The sequence below is a fragment of the Thermobia domestica genome, chromosome 13 (assembly GCF_964235325.1).
Source record: "Thermobia domestica chromosome 13, izTheDome1.hap1.1, whole genome shotgun sequence".
NCBI classification, from domain to species: Eukaryota; Metazoa; Arthropoda; class Insecta; order Zygentoma; family Lepismatidae; genus Thermobia; species Thermobia domestica.
In genome coordinates this window covers 141,797,747-141,820,564 of record NC_137466.1, presented here as the reverse complement: position 1 = coordinate 141,820,564, position 22,818 = coordinate 141,797,747, and the positions used below count along the sequence as shown (strand labels likewise).

General features: G+C 34.7%; 1 protein-coding gene across 1 annotated transcript; it reads right to left on the bottom strand.

Moving 5' to 3' along the window:
* Positions 1–804: 804 nt before the first annotated feature.
* LOC145667792 (uncharacterized) lies at positions 805–11,838 on the bottom strand. The gene is made up of 4 exons (XM_081735229.1): positions 11,806–11,838; positions 1,495–1,876; positions 1,131–1,385; positions 805–1,043 (listed from the first exon to the last, which is right to left on the bottom strand). Exons 1-4 carry the CDS (start codon positions 11,836–11,838, stop codon positions 805–807), a joined length of 909 nt encoding a protein of 302 aa, XP_081591355.1.
* Positions 11,839–22,818: the final 10,980 nt, after the last annotated feature.

The following is a 22,818-nucleotide window of genomic DNA, read 5'->3' as shown; positions in this document are numbered from 1 at the left end:
CCATTCTCACACAACGGTACTTGCTTTCTTTGCAAGAAACGGGTCAAATAGGAACAATTTGTATTAATACTATGAAACGAACTCACTGTTCTGTCTTAACTAATCTCACTCCTAAAACTAGCAACTTCTACGTAAGATAATATATTTATCATGAATAATTTCAATTACATTTCAATTACTCTTCGTCTAATTTTTGCACAAAGGACTTTGAGAAAATCTTTTCGCGAGCTTCTAGCCGAGAAAAAAATGGAAATATAGGATTATATAACGTGGGAACTCAAACGTATAAGGACATTTTGTGTATATTGTTCCAAACGAAAGTAAAAAAATAATGTTAAAATAGAACGAAATTTGTAATTAAGGAAAGTCCAAATTATCTATAAAAGAATAAGACATTTAGTATATAAATCAAGTATATATTTGTCGACTTAGATGAATATAATCTAAACCATTACTGCAAACCCTTTTTGCACAAGCTTCAAATACATCAAAAACTTTGTTTCAAATACTAGTTTTATTGCTCTACAATATGTGAAGACTTGGACGGGAAACATACGTATTCACATGGATATCAAATATCTATGTAGTGTTAGTGCCTGAAGTTCAAATGTTGTCTGTCCACATAATACCTGGAAGAATATGTTAATTAATACCTGTTTGTAAGCTGTTTTGTAACGAAATTCGAAAGGAAGAAGTCACAGCGTGTCATATTGAGCGAACGATATGTCCATGAAATGAAGCTTCAAAGTGTGGGTAACTCTACACAAATTTGGAGACTTTTTTCCCACCTTATGAAGGTTCCATTTATCTACTGAAAGAATAACGTTCCATTCTTTCAATAGCATTGGCTCTTGCATCTTCAACTGCCTGGTTCGACATTTTTATGCCAAGAATTTGAGCACATTTCTTAGCAAGAGTAAATCCAATTCCTCCAGTGGCACAACACACATCTATGAAGGAAGTTTCTTCGTCAACTTCAACAACTTCCGCGATGGAAGTATAAAGCTGCTTGGCTCCCAAAGTATTCACTTGAAAATAAGAATCTGGAGATATTCAGAAACTCATGTCACAGATAGTTTCTTTCACATATTGTTTTCCGAACAACAGCTGCAGTGGTGGAGGTTTCTCACCTTCTTCCTTTTCAGTGAAGGTCTGGAAATAGAGCGATGTTACATTCAAACTGTTTCCTTCTCTGTTTTGGAAATAATCTTTCAAATCATCCTTAATCTTCCCTATAGGCAAATGCCTCAGAAAGTCTGCAAGTCCTTCATTCTTATCTTTTCTTTCTTCTGCCCAACATACTAAGTCCAGATTCCTTCTCAGCAGCAAATCCGTCAGTCGCGTGAGTGAAGATTTTATTTCTTCAGTCTTCTTCTTCAAATGCCCTTCATGAGTAACATCCCACAAAGGTATTGTAGCCTGTTTTATTCTACAGGTAACTCAACTTCGCCTTTCTAGAATCCTTATCATCAGACTTTTTCAATTTTCGCTTACGTTGATCGGTTTCGGCAACTTCGGCTGAAAGAACTTGCTTCTTCCAACTGTATCCATTCAAGGTCTTTACTGCCTTCTGTTGGTCTTCTTCAGTTTTGGAGATCAAATAAATCCAAGGACTCGCTCTTTTTGGTGACCTAATAGTATGTCTTCCCAACTTCAAATCGTCTGTCAACAATTTCTTCAATTCCCCTAACCTGTATAATCTCGGCAGACCTTTCACTTCAATTTTAGATACGTCTGTAGTAGTAGTTGTGGTGGTCTCCTTGGCCGGAGATGATGGTTCTTCTTTAATTGTAGCATCTTCCGCATCACCATTCACCACAGGTTCAGTTGTATCGTTTTCATCCTGTTCTTCAATATTTTCATTTCGTCCATCAACCTTCTTCCGGTTTTACTTTCATATTCACACCAGTACCATTCACTTTTTCAAACAATACTTGCAAGTTCTCTTTCAAATTATGTTGCAAGCGATCAAAATTCTCTTGTATACCTTGCATTTTATCTGTAAGAGATTTGTGTTGCGTCAATATTTGTTCTAACTTTTCGTCATTCGATTTTTGTACCTATTCCAGCTTTTCATCATTCGATTTTTGTATCTGTTCCAGCTTAGCAGTTAGTAGTTGACTGATCGTGCTAACAAGATTAGACTGACCATGTTCAAACACGGTTTCGGTGTTTTCGGGTATGGTTTCCACTAAATCATCCATTATGTCAGAATTTTGCATATCGCTAGTTCATTGTATTTTCTTCCCACTTCTCAAAACGGTGAAATTCATAAAAGGGATATATGTTTGGAAATCTACCTCGTCCTTACTTGTATTCAGAACTTTAAAGTAGATTCTCGGGTCTACGGCACCAGATAAAACGAAAATACTTGATTTATTTTGTTTTTCGTTCTAGCCCTAATCCGCTGATATACCAAATCTATCTTAATGAGTTATAACATTAAACACATCAACTAATGATTACTGACCATAAATCTTCCGTTTTAGTCCTTTTAAATCATACGAATCGTGTCCAGATATCGTCGATTTATTCTTCTATCAATATATACATATTACATCAACAGCCATTCTTTTCGTGTATATTGTGACAATAATAATTTTTAACATGACAACCGATTAATTTAATTACTTATTTTCTCTTTTTTAAACTGTATATATGTTTGATTATTACGCCTCTGATCATATATCAACAAAATAGGTACAGATTGTCAATACCATTATAAACCGTTGTAATACTCATATGTTTAAAATTAAATCCAGATCAGATATTATTTACTCAAAAAAAGTTAATTTCATTTCTATATTCAGTTTATTTTTTTCGAAGTTGCTCTTTAACGGTTTTTTCATTTTTTTTTGATGAAGTATTCCATTTATTAATTTTACAGTGGAAGTGAATGCAGTTGATATATATATATATATATATATGTGTGTGTGTGTGTGTGTGTGTGTGTGATCTTTAGCTGTGTGCTAACATAAATCTACGTATGTATCCATGTGTCGAACAATAAATATATTAGGTTATCATATTAATGTGTTGTTGTTCAAAGGACTCTGGAGATGTAATTAGGGGACGGAATGCTTTAAAAGTTTTCTAAGGAGTATATTTTGAAATATGCAGAAGCGATTGATATGCTAAAATGTTGAAATTATTGTTAACAGATAAAAATGTGGCACTGGGCAACGCCAACTAACTCTGGTACGGAATAAAAACTGTACTGTTAATACAAAATGAAAAGAAAGGCTGTAATTATATTCCCCGTGGTTCTCATGGCAGTAATTAGTAATGCTATTAGCATTACCATACCATTAGCAGTAATTAGTTCTTTAAATAGAGACAACTTAAACGTGATAATATCACTAGAGTTATCAAGGTTATCAAGGCATTTCAATGTAGCGTCCTCTCTTCTCTGATTATACATACATACATATATATATATATATATATATATATATATATATATATATATATATATATATATATATATATATATATATGAAGGATTTGGGATAAGATTGTGTTATAAAACACTAAAACACTTTAGGAAAAGTCCAAGAAAATTAATTCCGTTGGTGTCGCTGGAGATTAAATATGTGAGAGAACTGACAATGGATCAAGACACGAGACTAGAGTTCTGTAAACTGATACTGAAATGACTCGATGATGACACAACTGTGTTGTTTGGGGAACTGAAATGCACGAAAGAGACAGCCCGAAAGTGAATTCAGAACAGCAATAAAACTCTAATTGTGTCAAACCCGAACGAACGATTTGGCCCAATTTTGATCTATTTTGTTTCCCTGGAGAATGATAGCGCCCCTACAACATTAGGCGCTTTGCGATCATGCTTGTAGGCGACCAAATAAGATCAAATGACAATTCAGTGATCTGGCTCTATTTCGATCAATTTTCCTATAATGAGGTGATTATGTGATGATTTTTGGTGATCAAGGATGATCTAAGGACCTAATTTAATTTTGATCAATCTTGCTTATATGGAGGCTAATGTGTTGCTAATAATTCTACAATATTATGAATACTATATTACTATGTGTTGGGATCAAAGAATGATTGTTCGCAATCAAAAGGTATCAAATGCTCTAACTTAATCCCGATCAATTTTATTTCTATATAGTTAATTCAATTAGTTAGGTTCAGTTTTCATTCGTTTTACTGGTGGCGAAATGTCGTGTCTCCTAGCATATCTGTACCTATTCTTTCCACAATATTCACGGTAATTTGTCCTGCCATGGTTTTTGTTTCTTCTGTAATTAGGTTCGGTTGCGTTACCGATATACGTGAATTTAACATCACTTTTTACATCGGGCACACAGTAATCTCACACGAATGTTTTGCATTTGGTTTCGATTAAGGTTAGTTTAGTTCACGATAGTACTGTATTGCACTATTGATGGAGTTTCAAAATTTTGCAATGTCACACTTAGATGATTGAAATCAACGCACTGCGTTACATTCTGTAAAAGCACCGTCGGATTGTTAACTACTATCATTTTGGTCTTTTCGTTGAATAAACGATTCAACGGATTTAAATTAATCGGCCAATCACTACAAGCATTGGTGGGAACACACGTTCTCTTTCTGAATTTCACGAATACTGAAATCAATTTTCTCTTTGCTACATGAATCAATGTTGTGTACACATCATTCAACGGTTCTATTACCATCACTTCATCTCTATAATTAATATCATGTTGAAAGCAACCAATAGCATTCACTAGAAGAAGATTATCATGACTTTTCGCATATATTTACATCATTACATTGCTATTGTTTAATCTCGTATGTGGATTGAAATGTTTATATGTATATTTATTGCATGTTCATAAAATTCTGTGTTTAATTTCTCAGGAGATGTAATAAATGTTAACTAAATTCTAGTTAGATGGTTTGTTTCAAAACCATTTTTACCCATATCGATACGCTGTCCTGTATATATGTGCATGTGTGAGAATGAATGATAAACTTTGTTTTAAGTGGTAGCGATTAATATTGATTTATTATGATAGTGTTCTTAATTAGTGTGTAATAGCATGTTATATGTATTAGTGTATGACTGAGGTCATGAAGATAACTAATTCTTAAGTAGTCTAAATCGGATCTGAGAGAAAAGTCAAAATAATAGAATAAACCTGAATATCGACACTCCTTTCAGAAATCTCAAAACTTCTATTTGTGGAGAATATATACTTTCCATTATTTTTTTTCCTTGGCTGATTCAGATGCGTGTTCGATCTCCATTTTGAATATTTAAATATTGGATACAGGTTATTTAACATTTCGAAATAAGAGACAAACAATTAAATTGGAACCTCTCGTCACCTGGGATGGGTTAGGGCAACTCCCACTTTTGCATTTGCCTGGATCCAGTTCGGGATGGTATTAAGGAACATTTCTCTCGCCGGGATCACTTCAGAATTAATCCTCAAGTAATAACCTTCGAATATGAATCACCTTTTAATAACTATTCAAGTTCCTTTATCATATTTCCATAATTATTCAGTAATCCTTATCAAAAGTTCCTCTTTCCTTTCTCCTTCTCCTTTTTCCGCTTTCCCTCCTTTCTTCTACCTCCATCTCTTCTTTCTCACTCTTTCTTTCCTTCTTTCTAATAAAACTGAAGAGGGGTCGTGACTGGGAGTTGTCGCTATAGACACGGTCATTAAATTTCATTGATGTCTATGTTCTGAAGTCCGATATGAATTAGTTAATCCTAAAACATACATATGAAACAAGAATTCCAAAATTCATTAATTCAATTTAATTCATTTTAATTCATATTTACTAAATTACCGGATTGAAGATTTAATATATAGCGACTCCTCGTTCCCACTCACGATTTACGTTTCTCTCTTCATGTATACAAACTATGTAAAGTGCATTGTCCTCTTGTTACGGCTAAAAAGGTGTCACATTTCCACGAGACATGTGTCGAAAATTAGCGATGCGACGACTCAGCCTGTTTTAGTCACACGAAACCGTGTAGTCCAGCGACAGCCTGTCGCGTATCTTCGATACACGAAGTCGCGTAGTCTGCGAAGGGCCTATGGAGCAGAGTTAATCGTTTATCTTTTTAACGCTTCAAACTACTGTATCAGATTCAAAAATTGCACAATTGCCAGTTAGCATGTTTTCCTCTTGAGCCCTTCAAATATATCATTATGTTTTTCGAAATCAACTACTTTTCTTCAATATAATCAACAATAAACATGTATCAAGAACCCATCTCAACATTACTTTTTAATAGATCTATCCTTTTATGTTTATGAAACATAAATTTTTTCTTCAAAACGAGTTAATATCTCTTGAAAATCTTCCAAACAAACATTTTTTTCTTCGAAACGATGAATAACTATCAAAAACAAACGATTGATTTGGGTTTCGAATTGAAATTTGAAAGTGGGGAAGGCAACTTCACACTTGTGTAGTTTCCTAACAAGGTGATGCACAACAGAAACATGTACAGAAATCTGTATAATATCTCTAACCTTTACGAAAAATGTGTCTAAGTAGTTATGTATTTCTTTATAAAATAACAATCAATTTAATCCCGTATTCATTGACTCATTTCAACAATGTTTTACCCTTCCTTCAATTAGTTATCAACGTATGTCACCCTTGAATAAAGATTTACTTATATATGATTGCTAAATAATGAGTGAAAATAAGAACCTACATCATAATTAGTGATTATTGTCAAATTTAGCAACACCTGACTAAAAATATATACTTACAAGTAAATATAAATACTTGATCCAACGTAACTATGCAAACATCTGAAACGCTTCGTAGTATATAAAATAGTCTGACTGTTTATGCATTTCTTTTTAGCTCTTTAGTGTGTAGAAACAAACAATTATGTGACCAATTTTGAGGTAACATACACGTGTTTCTTTAATTACGTGAAATTTTTTTAACCTCTTGGTGTCCTTAGCGTTAATATATAACATTTCGTTGAAAATATCCTTGACACTGTATAATCACTATCGTAAAGGGTCAATCTGTATCCTGGTTGCAAAATACGTTTTTCAAAAGCCCAGAAGAAAAGAACATTTACACATCCATATCATGTAATCTAATGCCTCGTTGTATGCTATAAATGAGGTTCTCTCTCCAAAAATCTTGAAATAACTATTGAAATAGAAAAGTAATATGTTAAATATATAGAAACTATAATCATGCAATTTCCAGTAAAAGAATCTATAACTGTTACTTCAATTTTACAAATAATAATCTAATAACAACACTAATACTACTACCAACACAACCCTTTGCAAATTTACTAGTAGTGGTTAATAAATAGTTGAATGGTATTCATAGGTTTTCGAATGTGATGAGAATCTTTCGTTAAAAATATGATTTCAAGAGTCGTGATTTGTTCAAACTTAAGCCTTTGTCAAAATTAAGGACTATAAATCTGTAATTTTAGTCTTCTAGTTATGATAGTAAAAAGATAAGAAGTTCTATAGAATGTTTTCAGTTTTGTGTCCAATTGTCTCCATATGTGCACTCATTGTCAGAAGAATAGTTTCAATTTATGCTATTATGCCTCTATAAAGTCCACAAGTGTTAGACCCGCCGCTTTCAAAATTGGAACCACATAGTCTAAAAGTATATTAGATTAAAATGAATATTGTATTAACTTCTATAATTTCTTTGGAAGTTCATGACATGGTACAGTTCTGAGAACAAAACCCTAGACTGAAGTCCACTGTCTAAGTCCGCAAAAAAAATAACCTAGATCTGTACGAATTACCTTTAGGTCTGGATCATTTTTCGCAGATTCGCCGCAGTCAATTCGACAAATTGGTTTAATTCCATGTATGTAGACGAGGGTGTATCGGAAACAACGTTGTTTTTTAAATATTGTTATCCTTAGTGGCCACTTTTGGACAAATGTGGTTAATAAAAAACAGAAAAATTTCAAATCTATACTTTACATTTTTTAGGTGCCGCCATCGGTTGCATATTTTTTCTTAAAAATGATAAAATCGTAGATTTTTAGGACAACAAGTGAAAAAGCTATAACTTTGCAACATGCTCCACTTACGTAGTAATAATTGTTCTCCAGACAGTCCCAATATAACTTAAAAACATTTCAAGATTCTACTTCATTTTTCTGAGTTGTCACCATCCCTCTGAATTATATATGTCGGGGTCATGATATTGTGTATTAATGTGATTTTTAAAAATTCCGTAAAAATACTTTTTAGACATGTTAGTGATTTTTCAGTCAGGTATCAGTCACAATGGAGTCAAAAATCAATAAAATGAAATATATTTAAATTTTTATACATTTGGAGAACATAACATTTTAAAAGTTACAGAAAACTCACTGAGATACACTGTTATAGTTCCTGCAGCTCTTTGAACTTATTTCCAAGTAAATTTATTGAATTGGAAATAACCCAGAACTCACCACGAGGTAGTTCGAGTTCCGCCCGCTCTTTCACTCCTGGTTTATCTTTAATTTAGTATTTGCAGATTACTGGTTCTGAAATGTTGTCTAATATTTACGTTCAGTTTTTCATTTTTAGTTTGTATTCTAATTTCTTTGTGAACAGTGGTATCCGCTCCCGAGATTTTAAAGTTACCAAAATAAATCCATGGCGAATGTCTACACCCCGCACAGAACAAACCTCTTCTGTCACTAATTTTATAATCCAATTTACTGTTGAGTGTGATAAGGAAAACTTGTTACTTCTTCACTCTTAACTGCGGCAATTTGTATGTTATGTTGCAGGTCATCTTTGCGTAGCTATTGTGTTAGTTGTGGCTCCGTCAAGACACACTCAGACCGGTTTACCATGTCAATAAGGGTTTCGCGTCTAATTTGACCTCAGGAACTTAGAATTATCTCACACTGACAGATAAGGATAAAGTTCTTGCTTTCAAAATCCTTCTCTAGCCGAGCCATTTTATGTTCGCATCTGTTTCCGATATCATTACCAGAAGTAAATTCTCGGGATAACTAAACCATGCATTTCGCATTATCACTGGATCTATAATTCATTTAGAATCTGAATCCGTAAATCTAGAAAATTATATTAGTTCCATAAATGTTTAGCTGCTTGTGTGCACGATAGTTCGCTTTTAATACTGGTATACCCTAACCAGGTATACAGGAGCATAAATATTCATTATGTAAGAAACCATAATCTTGAGCTCTGTTGACGGAGTTTCTGTTCTGATGTAAAGGCGCAAAATTCTACTAGCAGTTGTCTCACCTGATGTAGCCTTTTAGGATCTTGACTCACCAAACTTACAGAACAATGACTCAAAGAAACAGCTTGACAAATATACAGAAGATATTTTTGAACTGTGCTTAAATTCAAAACACTGAATTTCTGAATTCAGTGAAAATCAAAATCAACAAGTGTAAGGACTCGCAGTTTTGTAAAGCCATTCCAATTTGTCCTTAATATGAATTTGACCTCGTAGTGTTACAATCGATTTCATGGACGGACTGTCTAAGTGGAAGTGGAAGTTCATTTGACAAATTATTATTTGAAGTGGCTTTCCCAAATAATTTTCAATATTGGCCATTACTTTATTTTGTCTTCCAATATTAATTGGCGTTCCATCACAGCCTACAACAAGTTTCAATATTTCAATATTTTGGTTACTGAAGTGGAGTAACTGCTAACTTGAAGCTGTCTCCAGTCCCTGAGAATGGGCATACATGGCCGGTATATTTATAATCTTTCTCTTGAGCTAAAACGACATGTTCTTCTTTCTTCAATATCCTATGTGATATGCCATCAATTTCGTTCAGCAATAGCAGCTATCAATTTGGTCTCGCCTCCTTCAAAATACAACCCTTTAAGGGAATCTTATACCTCTTCGCTCAGGTTTCTAACTATCCATTTGATATCACGTAAACTTGCTATGGTAATTTCTAACAAAGTATTGCAAGTAATGACTTGAAATTTTTAATAGATATAAGAAGACCCATATAAATCCAACCACGGTATCCAATTTACGTTACACGCGTTAGATTGATTGCAGTATGTTCTTCATTATGTTTGGCAACAGAGAATAAAAAAATATGCTGTAAAGGGAAGACGTGAGGTTGCTGACCATCTCATTGCTTGTTAGGTTTAGGGGTTTAGCAATTTAGGAGTTAGATTTCTGTGTGTTGGCATCTATGACCATGTTAGTGTGTCACGTATGAGAGATGACGTCCCTCGGCGATCACACGGAAAGAGAAGAAAGAAAAATGGGAAGGAAGGAAGCAGCCTGGAGCCTATAAATCAAATACCACTCCGGCATTTGGCTGGTGTGAATGGGAAAATAACCCAGGAAAAGCTCATTCGAGATGCCTGGTCTGAAAAAGCTTTTTACACATTTTCGAACGAGTGCCCCCACTGGGAATCAAACCGGGACGGCTCCGAAGAAGTTCTCGTTGAGGATGGTTTCCTAGCCTTTGAGTTATATCTATACTTTTACTATCTAGTCTTAATCTTGACCATCGCACTCGCACAGCACCATAGCAAATTCCGATGAGGCCTTAGATGAGGAAGGTTTGAATCCTCCCTGGCCCCTTTTTAAAAATTGCTGATTAAAAAAAAATTATGGAAATCAATTAGTCTCAACGATGTTATTGGTATTAAAGGAAAGAAAAGATTATGCACATTCATTATTGCAATCCTAAAATTAACTCACCATCTGTCGTCTATGCTAGCGACCTATTGAAGCCTTATGTACTTTTTACTGTAAATAAATCCGAATTCATAATTGTTTCTATTGTTGCATCGACAAAAGTCAGTGCCAAATTGTTTTAGGCTCGTTGGTCTTTGCGAGGTCCCTAAAGATGCAAGGCCTGGGCAGTCGCCCACCATTTGAGACTCCTCTGCACCCGCACATATTCCTTCCTCGTGCAGAAAATCTCCTCCCCTTCCGCATCGTCAATAAGAGTGGATTTGTTCCTTGTGTATTTACTTATTATTGTAAGAGAAGTTCAAACCAGAACTTTAAAATTTGTTCGTTTTCTGGGGTGATGTAAGTAATGCGAACTCAGAAAGATACACGTAATATATGGATGTCATAAAAACTTGATATCAATTTAAATAGACCATTAATGTAATGTTTATTTTACAAATGATAAACTTACAAATGAATATTTTAGAAATATTTCGAGCATCTGAAATTTAATGTTAAATAGTGGTGAGTGAGCCAGAAGAGACCTGCACTATTCATTTAGTCAAAGAACAATATATGTAGCTTGAAAACTACTACTATTTATACAAATATTGAATTAAACCAATTAGACCAATTGATCATGGACATTTTAAAACTTATCTCTCTCCTATCTGTTTCATAATTTAATAAGATCTCTTCTTCTTAACTACATCTAGATATTCTATCTTTGGTCGGGCCTCTGTGACTCAGTGGTAGGGCGTTTACCTCTAGTGCATGGGGCACTTGGTTCGATCTCAACTCTCGCCAAGTGAACTTTGTAGTGGACAAACACCATGTGCATGGGTTTTATCGGGGTGCTTCCGTTCCCTCCCATTGTTTACATTCCACTATTTCCTTCATTTCTGATCATCATCACCTCCTTTATCCTAGCCGGCATAAACGTGGGACGTAGAACAAAGATTTTTCTATTCTTCGACCTTCTCTTCCTTGTTTTCCTTCTACTTTTCCCTGAAAGTGTAAAAAGCTTTTTCAGGCCAACCACTATGCATGAGGTTGTCCTGGGTTTTCTTCATTCACACCAGCCAATTGCCGGGGTGGAACTTGATATATACTTCCCAGGCCGCTTCGTTACCCATGTTCTCTTACTTCCCTTTCCGTCTGATCGCCGAGGTACGTCATACTCATACGTAACACGTTAACATGGCCATAGATGCCGACACCCAGAAATCTATCTCGTAAATCCCCGTAGAATTCTTTCGGAAGGGGATTGAAAGGGGAGGGGAGTACAGTGCTGTGAACCTTGAAACGTGTTTTGATCTGCACACTTCATCACTTTTCTTATTAGATTACGCAATTTCTCGTTTCTTACTCCGAATATTCAAAGTATTGAAATTCTTGAAGGGTGCGACCCCCCCTTCCTTTAATCCGTCCGTGATATCATTCTGTCGTTTACTGTTTGCTTTTTGGCTGCTAATTCAAAATTCTCACCCAAACAAGTTTTCTTCTTGTAACTGTAGGGCAAGGAAGAAACAAACAAACAGCGAAGAAAAAAGAAAGAAGTAGTTTTGGGCTCTTCCAGTCCAGGCCATTTTAACCATTGAGAAGTGAGAATCACAACATGATTTTTCTGGTCAGATCGTCCTTTTAAATGCTGCTAACAAGCAAACAGATGGTCAGCAACCTCCCGTCTTCCCTTTACAGCATATTTTTTATTATCTTTTGCCAAATTTAATGAAGGACATATCATTCATTAATCTAACGCATGTAACGTAAATTGGAGACCGTGGTTAGATTTATATGGGTCTTCTTATATCTATTAAAAATTTCAAGTCATTACCTGCAATACTTTGTTAGAAATTACCATATTAAAATTTCCGTGTTATGAAATGGAGAGTTAGATACCTGAGCGAAGAGGTATAAGACCCCCTTATTTTCGGAAGTCTTTACAAAAGAAGTTAGTTCTTCAGTGAAATTTTTCATGAATGATTTTTCTTTCTTTCAGTCTTGTTGGGATCAATAACTTTCTTCTTTTGCCGAGAAGTGACCGAGCCAACATCTAAAAATGAAGAAGCTAGGAGCGCAGCATGACGGGCACACTTTTGACCTGCAAACCGCAGAAGAGAACGTTGGTAGTTTAACTTTCATTTGCCTGGCTGGTTAACTTGTATCTTTTTTCAGTTCTTGGAGATGGACGAAATTCTTTAAGTGAACCCAAACATTCTAAATTGTGATAACTGTTAGAGAGATTTGTGTCTTCGTTTAAAGCGTGTTCAGCTTGTTTTAAATGTTCATTTCCACGTTTATTGTCTCTTTCATACCGCCTCATTAGACGTTTTGATTCACTTTTGTCTATTCCTCCTATAATCATTTTACTTTTTGTTCTTTAGTCAAGAAGAAATGTCACTTCTAACTTTGGCAGTCGTCTTTCTTTTTCACATTTACAATGAATTAGTGGATCAACACATGTACACCAAACAATATCATGTAAGGTCTCTCTGGTAAATTTTCGAAATTTTGTATTATTTTAGCATCACATGTAGGATTTGATTTTTAACTCATTTTAGGAGCTGATAAATCTTTTCGTGATAGTGAAAAATTAAGATAACTATTCGTTGTTGTTTTAAAGTAACTTTTCCACATATGAATAACTTCTCCCAAACTTGAATTATTTTAAAATCAACTACGTAAGCATTGCCCTAAGCTTGAGTATCTTTTTTAGAATTGGAATTCCTCCTCTTTGTTTTCCTTTCCCACAGAAATTGTTTCAGCGCACTTTCAATTTAGACCGTTGAACACAACAAAACTCTTCTGGAGACCAATAACATCGTAAATAATTTTATAATGTTTGTTATGTTCTCTGACCGTAATCGAGTCTTATTCTCAAATTCCATGCTGTTGCAAGCAAAACAATTGCGCACTTACTAACATATATATATAAAAAAACAAAGCCTTGTAATCAATAGGATCTAGCAAGAAAACAGTATCACGCATCAACGGTACCAAACCTGCTAAAGTCCAACACTCAAGTGTGATAATTCACCTTAAACTGATTGTTATGTCTTAGTAATCCGTTTCTTTTGATAATTGAGGTGCAGGGGAGGCAGCTGCCACACTCAAATATTATAAGTTTATCGATTTTTCCCTTAGGCCTCTAAGTCAACGCGATGGCGGCACCTATAATCAAGAGCTAACGATTTTAAATTTCTGTCCTTATTATATTTGGACTATTTAGAAAACAATTATTACTAAATGTAATACTGTATAAAATAATAAACATTTCATTTATTGTTTTAAAAATCTACGATTTCATCATTGTTTTCAAATTTCAAGCCTGTGGCGGCACCTCAAAAAATTGAGATATTGACTTGAAAATTTTTCTCTGTTACGTTAAACACATTTGGCCAAAAATGGCCACTAATGGTAACAAGTTTTCGAGAAAATCGTTTTTTCAATACACCCTAATGTACACCTTTTCCCAAAAAGATTGAGCTCACTGATTATGGCTCTTTTGAATCAAAAATTTTCTAAGTCCAATTCGGGTAATCTTAGAAAACAGTAAACCAAAAGAAGTCCACTGAAGACTGTAGCTAAAACAACATAAGATGACTGGTAATATTATAAGACATGAAGGAATCACTTTATGACCTATAGAGAATGGCAGGAAGAAAAATATCTAGAAGATTAAAATGTACGAAAAAATTACAAGATATAGGGGTATATGAAAGTGAAGACATCTTACTCAGGATAGGGAAGGATATCGAGATGTTGTTAATACAAGGAAAAGTCAAAGAAGATACAATTGTTTTATTGATATCAGTAATAAAGGTATATCCAAAAAGTTCCCTTTCATGACAAGTAAATGTTTCAACAGCTAACTATATTTAAAATTGCAGGTTGGTAATGAAAAAAAAATCATAACTAGTCTATGAAATGTAGTTTATCGCGCTTACCAAGGTACACCTTTAGACCTACTCTGAACGACATATAGACATATTTCCAAATCTTGGTTAGTTTCCGTCACTGAATCTTTCTGGATCAAATTCGACTGGTTTGAAAAGTAATCAGGATCCCTGTGTAAGCCTTGTACCGAAAAAATACCAAAATCCTTTTGCCAATTGTAATGTTGCTTCCTGGTACCTTATCATCTTGGTTACTAATCCTCTAAACGAAATTCTGTGTAGGATATTTTTCAAGAACTACTGGAATACAAAACTCGTATCATTAATACTCTTGTTTCATGTTTTTTTTTTGTTTGTTTGTTTTTACATAAACAGGTCTGTAGAGAACTAGAACTTCTATTAAAGAAGGTGATACAGGTAGTCGTTATTGAAACTGAAACACTTTGTATTCAATAAAGTGTTGTGGCGCCTTTGACGGCTAGTACAGAAGAAATACAACTAGGGAAGGATAGGAAGAAATCTGTTCCAGTTGTAGAGGGATTTTCAAACGTAGTGACAAGTTCAGCACTGATACATGTTGGAGGAAAATGTTTCCTCACTCTATCCTCTAACAAACCTCATACAAGCTCAATAATGTTGAGATTCAGCAATTCTAGAGGTAGCAAAATCAACACGTTATCGGGGAGGCCATCCTTCACCCGGCCAAACTGTAAGCATGGTATGCACTGTCAGCCAACCTGGTTGATTGATCCTTATTCCTCCATGATGATATCACTGTCAGAAAACTACCAGAAAATGTTGGCGACATTTCTTCTTCCTGAATTGCGCCAAGAAGAGTTCCCCTTACGTCCACAGTGGTTCCAACAGGAAAGAAAAAGACCTAACTCGACTACATGAGTGCCAGTTATCTCCATTCCAGGTTTCAGGATCGAATCCTGTCAAGTCAATTTCCGGCACCCTGATTGCGGATGTTCCTGACCACACACCCTGTTGTGACTTGAAGCCCTGCAATTTTTCCTATGGAGATTCCTGGAAAAGAATGTGTTCGCTAGTGCTCCTCGTACACGGAAGAGTTGCAAATGGGAATCATTTGTTTTCTGGACACTTACCGATAGAAACTTCTGTACACAAATTTTCCAGTTCTTCACAGTTCACATGCTGGAGTTTCGCGACAGGCGTAAGTCACATTTAACGTGTCATAATTCTGTCTGCCAGGAATAAAACTTAGAACAGTACTCTTTCCCGTGGTGGTTAGGTTATATGTATACGTTAATTCGTTTGGTCATAGCAATAAAGAGGTTATTTGACTAAAAGACCCTGTACAAAAATTGATGAAAATAATCATAGAACAAATTTATTATTCCATATTAGTATCAATCTCTCTCTCTCTCTCTCTCTATATATATATATATATATATATATATATATATATATATATATATATATAATTTTTCTAGTGAAAAGGTAACATTTTCTCAGCGAATCAGTGTGTTTTTCTATCGCTTCGGAAACATCATCAGATGCTACATAAGTAACAGAATTTACGAGTAAACCATTGATAAAATAACACAAAGCGTAATTACATTTTTTTAGACATAGCTAAAGCATTTGATTCAATATCATACGAAATAATATATATATATATTATAAATGTTTCTATAGAATATACGTAAATGTTTCTACAAAAAAGGTAATTGCATTATTTTTAGATATAGCTGAAGCATTTGGTACAGTATCACACAAAATATTTCTGAAATTCAAATTTGAGAAATACGGAATACGAGAAATAGCATTATCTTGGTTTGGTAAGTATTTAAGTAACAGAAATCACATTGTCCAAACTGGAAACTTTCGAAGTAAATGGAGAACTATACAGTGGCATTCCACAAGAAACAGTCTTAGGGTCAGTTCTGTTTCTTATATACTTATATCGAGGACATGGAATAAAACACTTTTAAAAGTGGAATTAGAGCTGAGAAAATTACGTATATGACACATTAATATTCTCTTAGTACTAAATGCTGATAAAACTAGGTACTTGACATTGTCATCTACTTCTGTTCGAATGGCAACGAATAAAGCACTAAAATTGCATAATTTTGAAAGTACTACAAGGTATCATTGTAAAAATCTTGTTAGGAAAGTAAACATTAAATATTAAGAATAAACATTGATAAACATTTAAGTGGAATTGTCGTATAAATTAATACTGTAGTTCTGTAACTGTTGACAAATTATTAAATAAATCGAGAATTCAACTTACCTTCCACTTTCCTGAACCTTACACGTGCGTAGTTGGGATGTGTTCCGTAATTTCGACAGCCATCTTCCTACTTTGGTTGGTATAAAAACGTTCCAGGACCCGGAAGATGAGAGTAGCACACGAGAAGCGGTGAAGTACACGAGGAGCGAGTGTGAACAACGGCCGGAGAGATCTATACCAAATCCCACGCCAATTCTATACATAGGCCGAGACATGGAGACGACCAGTCGACGCCCAGGAACTGAAGTACGGAATACTCATCCAAGGTCCTAAACACCCTAACCCCTTCCTTTTCTTTCTTCCTAAACAGAGACCCTCGACTCTCTTTTTTTAAATATTTGTTCTTATTTATTTCTACCCACATGCTCTACAGACTAAAAACGCTCGTCGTCCTCTCAGATACCTCTCAATTCTACCAGTGAGCTATATTTCCCATATTAACGATTATAATTTCTTTTCTTTCTTCAAAACGATGACGAAAGCATTCCAACTGAATGCAAAAGCGTAAGAATACCTTACTAAAGTTTTAAGAAAACAGTCATACAAATTTGTCCTATTAAGGAATGTTATTAATTTGGAAATATTACATACAGTGTATCATGTTCTTGTACAGAATATATGAAATGACGGTATATCGAGCTGGGGTGCTACTTAATCGATACACGAAACACCATAATTACAAAGCAAAATAATATTTTTAGAATACGTCTTAAGAGACACCTTGGTAAAAGAGTAAATTTAGAAACTCTGTATAAAGAATTTTGTTTTATTTTATTAATAAATTGTACACTTTTTCAATGTATAAATGTGCGAATAAAATTCCTTAAAATTGTAACTTTGGCAACACCGCATTCTGGGTGAGTGGAGGAGAAGGAATGAGAAAAGAAAAAGACTTACGAACACAGCTCACAGTTTATGGTTTGAAATTCTTTGTAAACAATTTTGTCAATCATCTCCTGTAGTTTTTTTTTGCTATAATAACCATATCATCTGCTTATCTGATCTGTTAATGAACTGCACTCCAATTTTGCAATCTCTAGTTCCCAATAATGCTTCCTTTTTCGGCATTCACTGTAAATGTTAAATAATTGTGGCGACGTACTACACCCTCGTCTGACTACCTCTTGCGATCTCGACACCATTGGTTTCTTTTTCTTTCAAGCGCAACTTCACTCATTATCCTATGTATATACAAGTTTCGTATGAGTAGTCGGTCTCTCAGTATTTCAAAACTTTCGTCCAATTGACCCGGTCGAAAGCTTTTCGCCAGTCGACGAAGCACAAATATAAGTCTTCTTTCTCATCAAGAACTCGTTCTGATATAATTCTCATCAACTCAATAACATCTCTGATACCTTATCCTTTCTGGAATTAGCTTTCCCTCCTAATACTTGTGCTTTCTGATACATGAGATCATATTTGCCGCACCGTTGAAGTTCTATTATTTTTTCTCATATCTGTTCAATGTAATTTTCTTTGGCTTTCTCCGTCTCTCTTCTCAATTGATTATTTAGCATTCTGTATTCATTGATATCCGTGTTTTTTGTCCTTCTGCGTTCCTCCATCTTCTTAAGCATCGCTTCAGTTATCCATGGTTTTCTCGGTGCTCTTTCTATCCTGCCAATGTTATTGTGGAGTTCATCTAGTTGAATCTATTTAACTTTTCCCCAACTATTTTCTACATTGCCGACCATATCGCTCATTGAACAGAATTTTTCTTCAATCTCTTCTTTCGCATCGCTGTCGATATTTCTTAGTCGCTCTAAGTTGCATTTTCGATTTCTCGTCCCATTTTTCTTGAACGACTTTAACCAAGTTTCCACGTCACTAGCAACGTACAGAACAAGGCAGGATCAGATCCGACTCAAACTTCGCCCAGAGGATACATAATAGAAAATTTAAAAATGCCAAATTAGAACTGCCCCGTTCAGAAACACCGGAAATATGCTCTGCAACATAACGTACTACGAGACAATATGGTATAAGGCAACCTTGCAAGATATCCGTTTACGTCTAAAACAGAAAGGATGGTCAGCACGAGAATGACATCAACATTTTTGATACGCTGATTTGGCGACCATCTTGAAAGCAGCGATCTTGGATATAGCTTAAAGTATTAAAATGAGAAGCGGTGTGTATGATATATCAATGTAAGGTAAAGTGCAAAAAGAAAACCTTTGATGTAACTGCGAAAATCATATGTGTAATGGTATGAACGGGACGAAGTGTAGAAGACTCGGGCAAAACGAACATGTAATCGAATAACAGAATAATAGGGCAAGACCCCACGACCATGTTACGCGACAAGTAACTGCAACAGTGTCTGTGCATGGAAGTGCATCCGCTTTGACACATTATGCTTTTTGAGGATATTGGGATTCCTTTTGGGACAGTAAAAACCACAGTTGCAACCCGCGATACGAACACTCGTTTGGAGACTACATAAACGACAAAGGACTATTTCTTATGGAACAGCAATTCGGCAGCACGCTCCGGAGTGTAGGAGATATCATCTTGGATTGGTGAGCAAAAGCACGATCTACTGAGATTAAAGCCCACTTCTGGACGACGTTTTGTACGTTTCTTGTCAAATTTTCTGGCTGTTTCGTGTGAATAAGGGACATTTCGGCCCACATTTGTTTAAACAACACTATGTGAAACAAAGTGTGTCCGGATGAGAAAGCCCAGCCATGTTCTAGCTTACATCTTTTTACGATTTTTTTCCTTTACGCTGTTTGCTACACTGTTTCGCGACGGTCTCAAACAGTCACAATATCAGGGAAAGACAGCGTTCTGCCTTGACTCAATGAGTTCCATGAGTTGTTGAAGTTTACCTATCATAAACTCACGCTTGGTGAGACTTCCAGTCGATTGAGCTCGGACTCACTGTCTTGAATATGTCTCACTGTTCTTAATGGGTTTTTCGAGATGAATGTAAGTTAAATCATGAAACACTGTTATTCCAGACCTAAACAGAAATACAGTAATTCTATTTTGAAAGGGGTTTAGCAAACTGTTTCTTAATTTTTACATTACCATTTTGACGATCTTGGCGTTGTATGTGGCGTTAATCTCGAATACAAGAACATATATGACTATATGACTGTAAAAGTTATTAATATTGAGAAATAATAAAGCAGGAAACAATGTTGTAAAACATTATACAAGCTGCTAAAAAATCATTAAATTGTTGCACGACAAAGAATATCTATATAATGTTTTGGTTTTTGCTCATCTTAGTGCGTTAAGTAGTGAATTTTGAATTGAGTATCAACCATTGTTCGTAACAAGTGGAGCAATACAGGTTATATAACGAGAAAACGTGTCTGTTACGCAATGTTTAACTACGAGAAAATTGTCCAAATTGTGGGAATTATTCACACATTTTATTAATTTTGAAAATATGATACAGCAACGTGACTGGAAGAAATCTAACAATATATATACATAACAATATATATATATATACATAAAGCTTAACTTTCTGCGTACATTCTGCCTTATGAACTTATTTCTCCAACTTAATACGCAGAATGAAAATGTACACACTTCGTTATATGAGAATGAGAGGAACGCAACTTCAAAAATCGGATTTTCGTTTTTCTTTATACATCTATCTAATTTTGAAAGGCCCACTAGAAGACAAATCTACGTAACTCTATCTCTTCTCCTTGCCGTTAAACGCCAGTATCGTATCTCTCATTTACGAACTGATGTTAGAGTCAGAGGAGAATTACACCCAATACGTTCTTTTGTTCCGAAAGAAGTCATTCAATTTTCAGAACTAAAGAAACGTATTGGCTCATATATTTCTTTGACTCGAAAGCTCAAGTGAATTTTCAAAAATACGCTTTAGTGAGTAACATTGCTTTAGGTTGGGGCAAGAAATTTTTATACTAAAAGTACAATGCTGTTTCGTTATTTTAAAAACAAATAAATAAAATATTAAATAATTATTACATTAGAAAATAAAATGTCGAATCACAAGACTTTTCAGTCTGCTCTACATTTTACTCCATAGCAAAATGTGAAAATTACATTTTTGTCAAGTACTAGTCCGCAACAATGGAAATTATTTTTGGACAGCCTTTTGTTGCCGACTTTTGATTGTTTAGTAGTTTTTCTTAGTTCCTCAGGAAGAATGTCACAAAATAAAAGAGTAGTGAATGAAGCGTAGCTACTGATTACCACGTCGTCCCACACAGTTCATTTATGAAATGCAAGATGACTTCGAGGGCAAGAAGAGTTCTCAAGTTAATCAAAAAGTATAACACTGAGAAAACGGGAGAAGAGACACTGAGTCGGGTATGCCTATTGCTGACCCAGAATCGTTACCTTCAACATCAGAGTTAAATAACGCCAAGAAAATGGGTAAAGAAAACGCTGAATCTAATGGTGTGATAAACGAAAATCATTTGAGTTCATGTTAAAGTGATGATCACGTATCTAGTGCCGAAAACTTTATCATCAACATCAGATTATGGCACCCCTAGACTCAAGAGGAAATGAAGGGCAACTAATCCAAAATAAATTGTAAAGGAGACAATACTAGGAGGAACAGGTAAGAGAGATTACGGAACTATGTAAACCATAATTTCATTTGTTTGATAGTGCTATCAGTGACGTACACACAAGGTTAGCCACTTGGGTGCAGCCCTTCTCTTTGAAATTCCGATTTTTTTTAAATATATGCCTACCGGTACTACAATTTTACGTAAAATTTTTGACATCTAAAATTTACCCTCATTTTGATTTTTGGACGTCCGCAAAAGCTCAGAATATTCCCCGAAATGAATTTATGGGTACGTGTCTGATCGCTGCCATTAAAAAATGTTACAAAAATGTCTTATTGTAATTCTTAACAATTTTTTCGTACAAAAGCAATGGAAAAAATATTAATGATGTAGATAAAGTAGTTTTAGATAGAGTATACAGCAGTACTAAGTGCCTCTACGCATGAAAGGAAACAGGAAAGCTCATGCAACAAAATCTAAAAACGGCTTCCAGTTTGGAGCACTCTATTACAAAACTACGATTCGGGGAACTAATGCGGCAATCGATCCGTAAGATGTGAGCAATGATTCCAATGATTTCAATGATCTCTGAATAGAATAAGGTTACCTAGTTTTTTTCATACGTAGAATCACATCTCACACTTTCTACACACCCTGAATGAAGAACGGAATTGATTAGAAATTGTAAACAGTTGAATACCTACATTTGTTTTTATTAAGCATAGGGTATATGGAAACTATTGATAGTCCTATCTTCTTAGTCTTATAATTCATTTGCCTATTTTCTTGAAAGTTTTATTTATTTACCTCCTAGTTTGAAACTTGGTGATACTTAAGTATGCTTGAAGTAACGAAGGGTAGCTAGATCAAGCCCTAGTATCCATTGGAATAAGTTAGATTAAGACTGTATAAAGCAAATAGATTTATCGTGGTACCAAGTGATTGAATTTTTACAAAGTTTTAAGACACAACTCATACAAAACAAGATTTTTCTAACTGGAATGCCTTTTCTTTAGGTGAAACATATGCCTTTGAAATGTTTTTTCAAGATTAATTGTATCGAAACGCAGAAATAGTGTTCGAGACTATCTAGCATTAGATGGTAGGAAGTTACAATTTTTATCTAATAACTACTAAGTTATTTTTTTATCTATTCTGAGTTATCCTTAGTGTTTTCCAACAAACTTCCTGAATTGAATTCTGGAAATTTATTGTATCACATTAAAACATTCGTCAGAATTGTAAGAATTTATTGACGAAAACTTCTGTTTCGTATGCCGATCACAAATATCATCTATCTATGGATAACCAAGTTAGGTGGACCGGGTCAGCCCCATTTGTAATAGAATTGAGAAACAAAAACTACAGTGCTTCGCATTTTAATTGTTTTCTATTATAATAATTGCTTAATCTTGTGATTTTTTTATAGAGCGTTCAGAGCACAAGGCAATCAAGCCATAGAATTGTGAAAAAATAGGCGTAC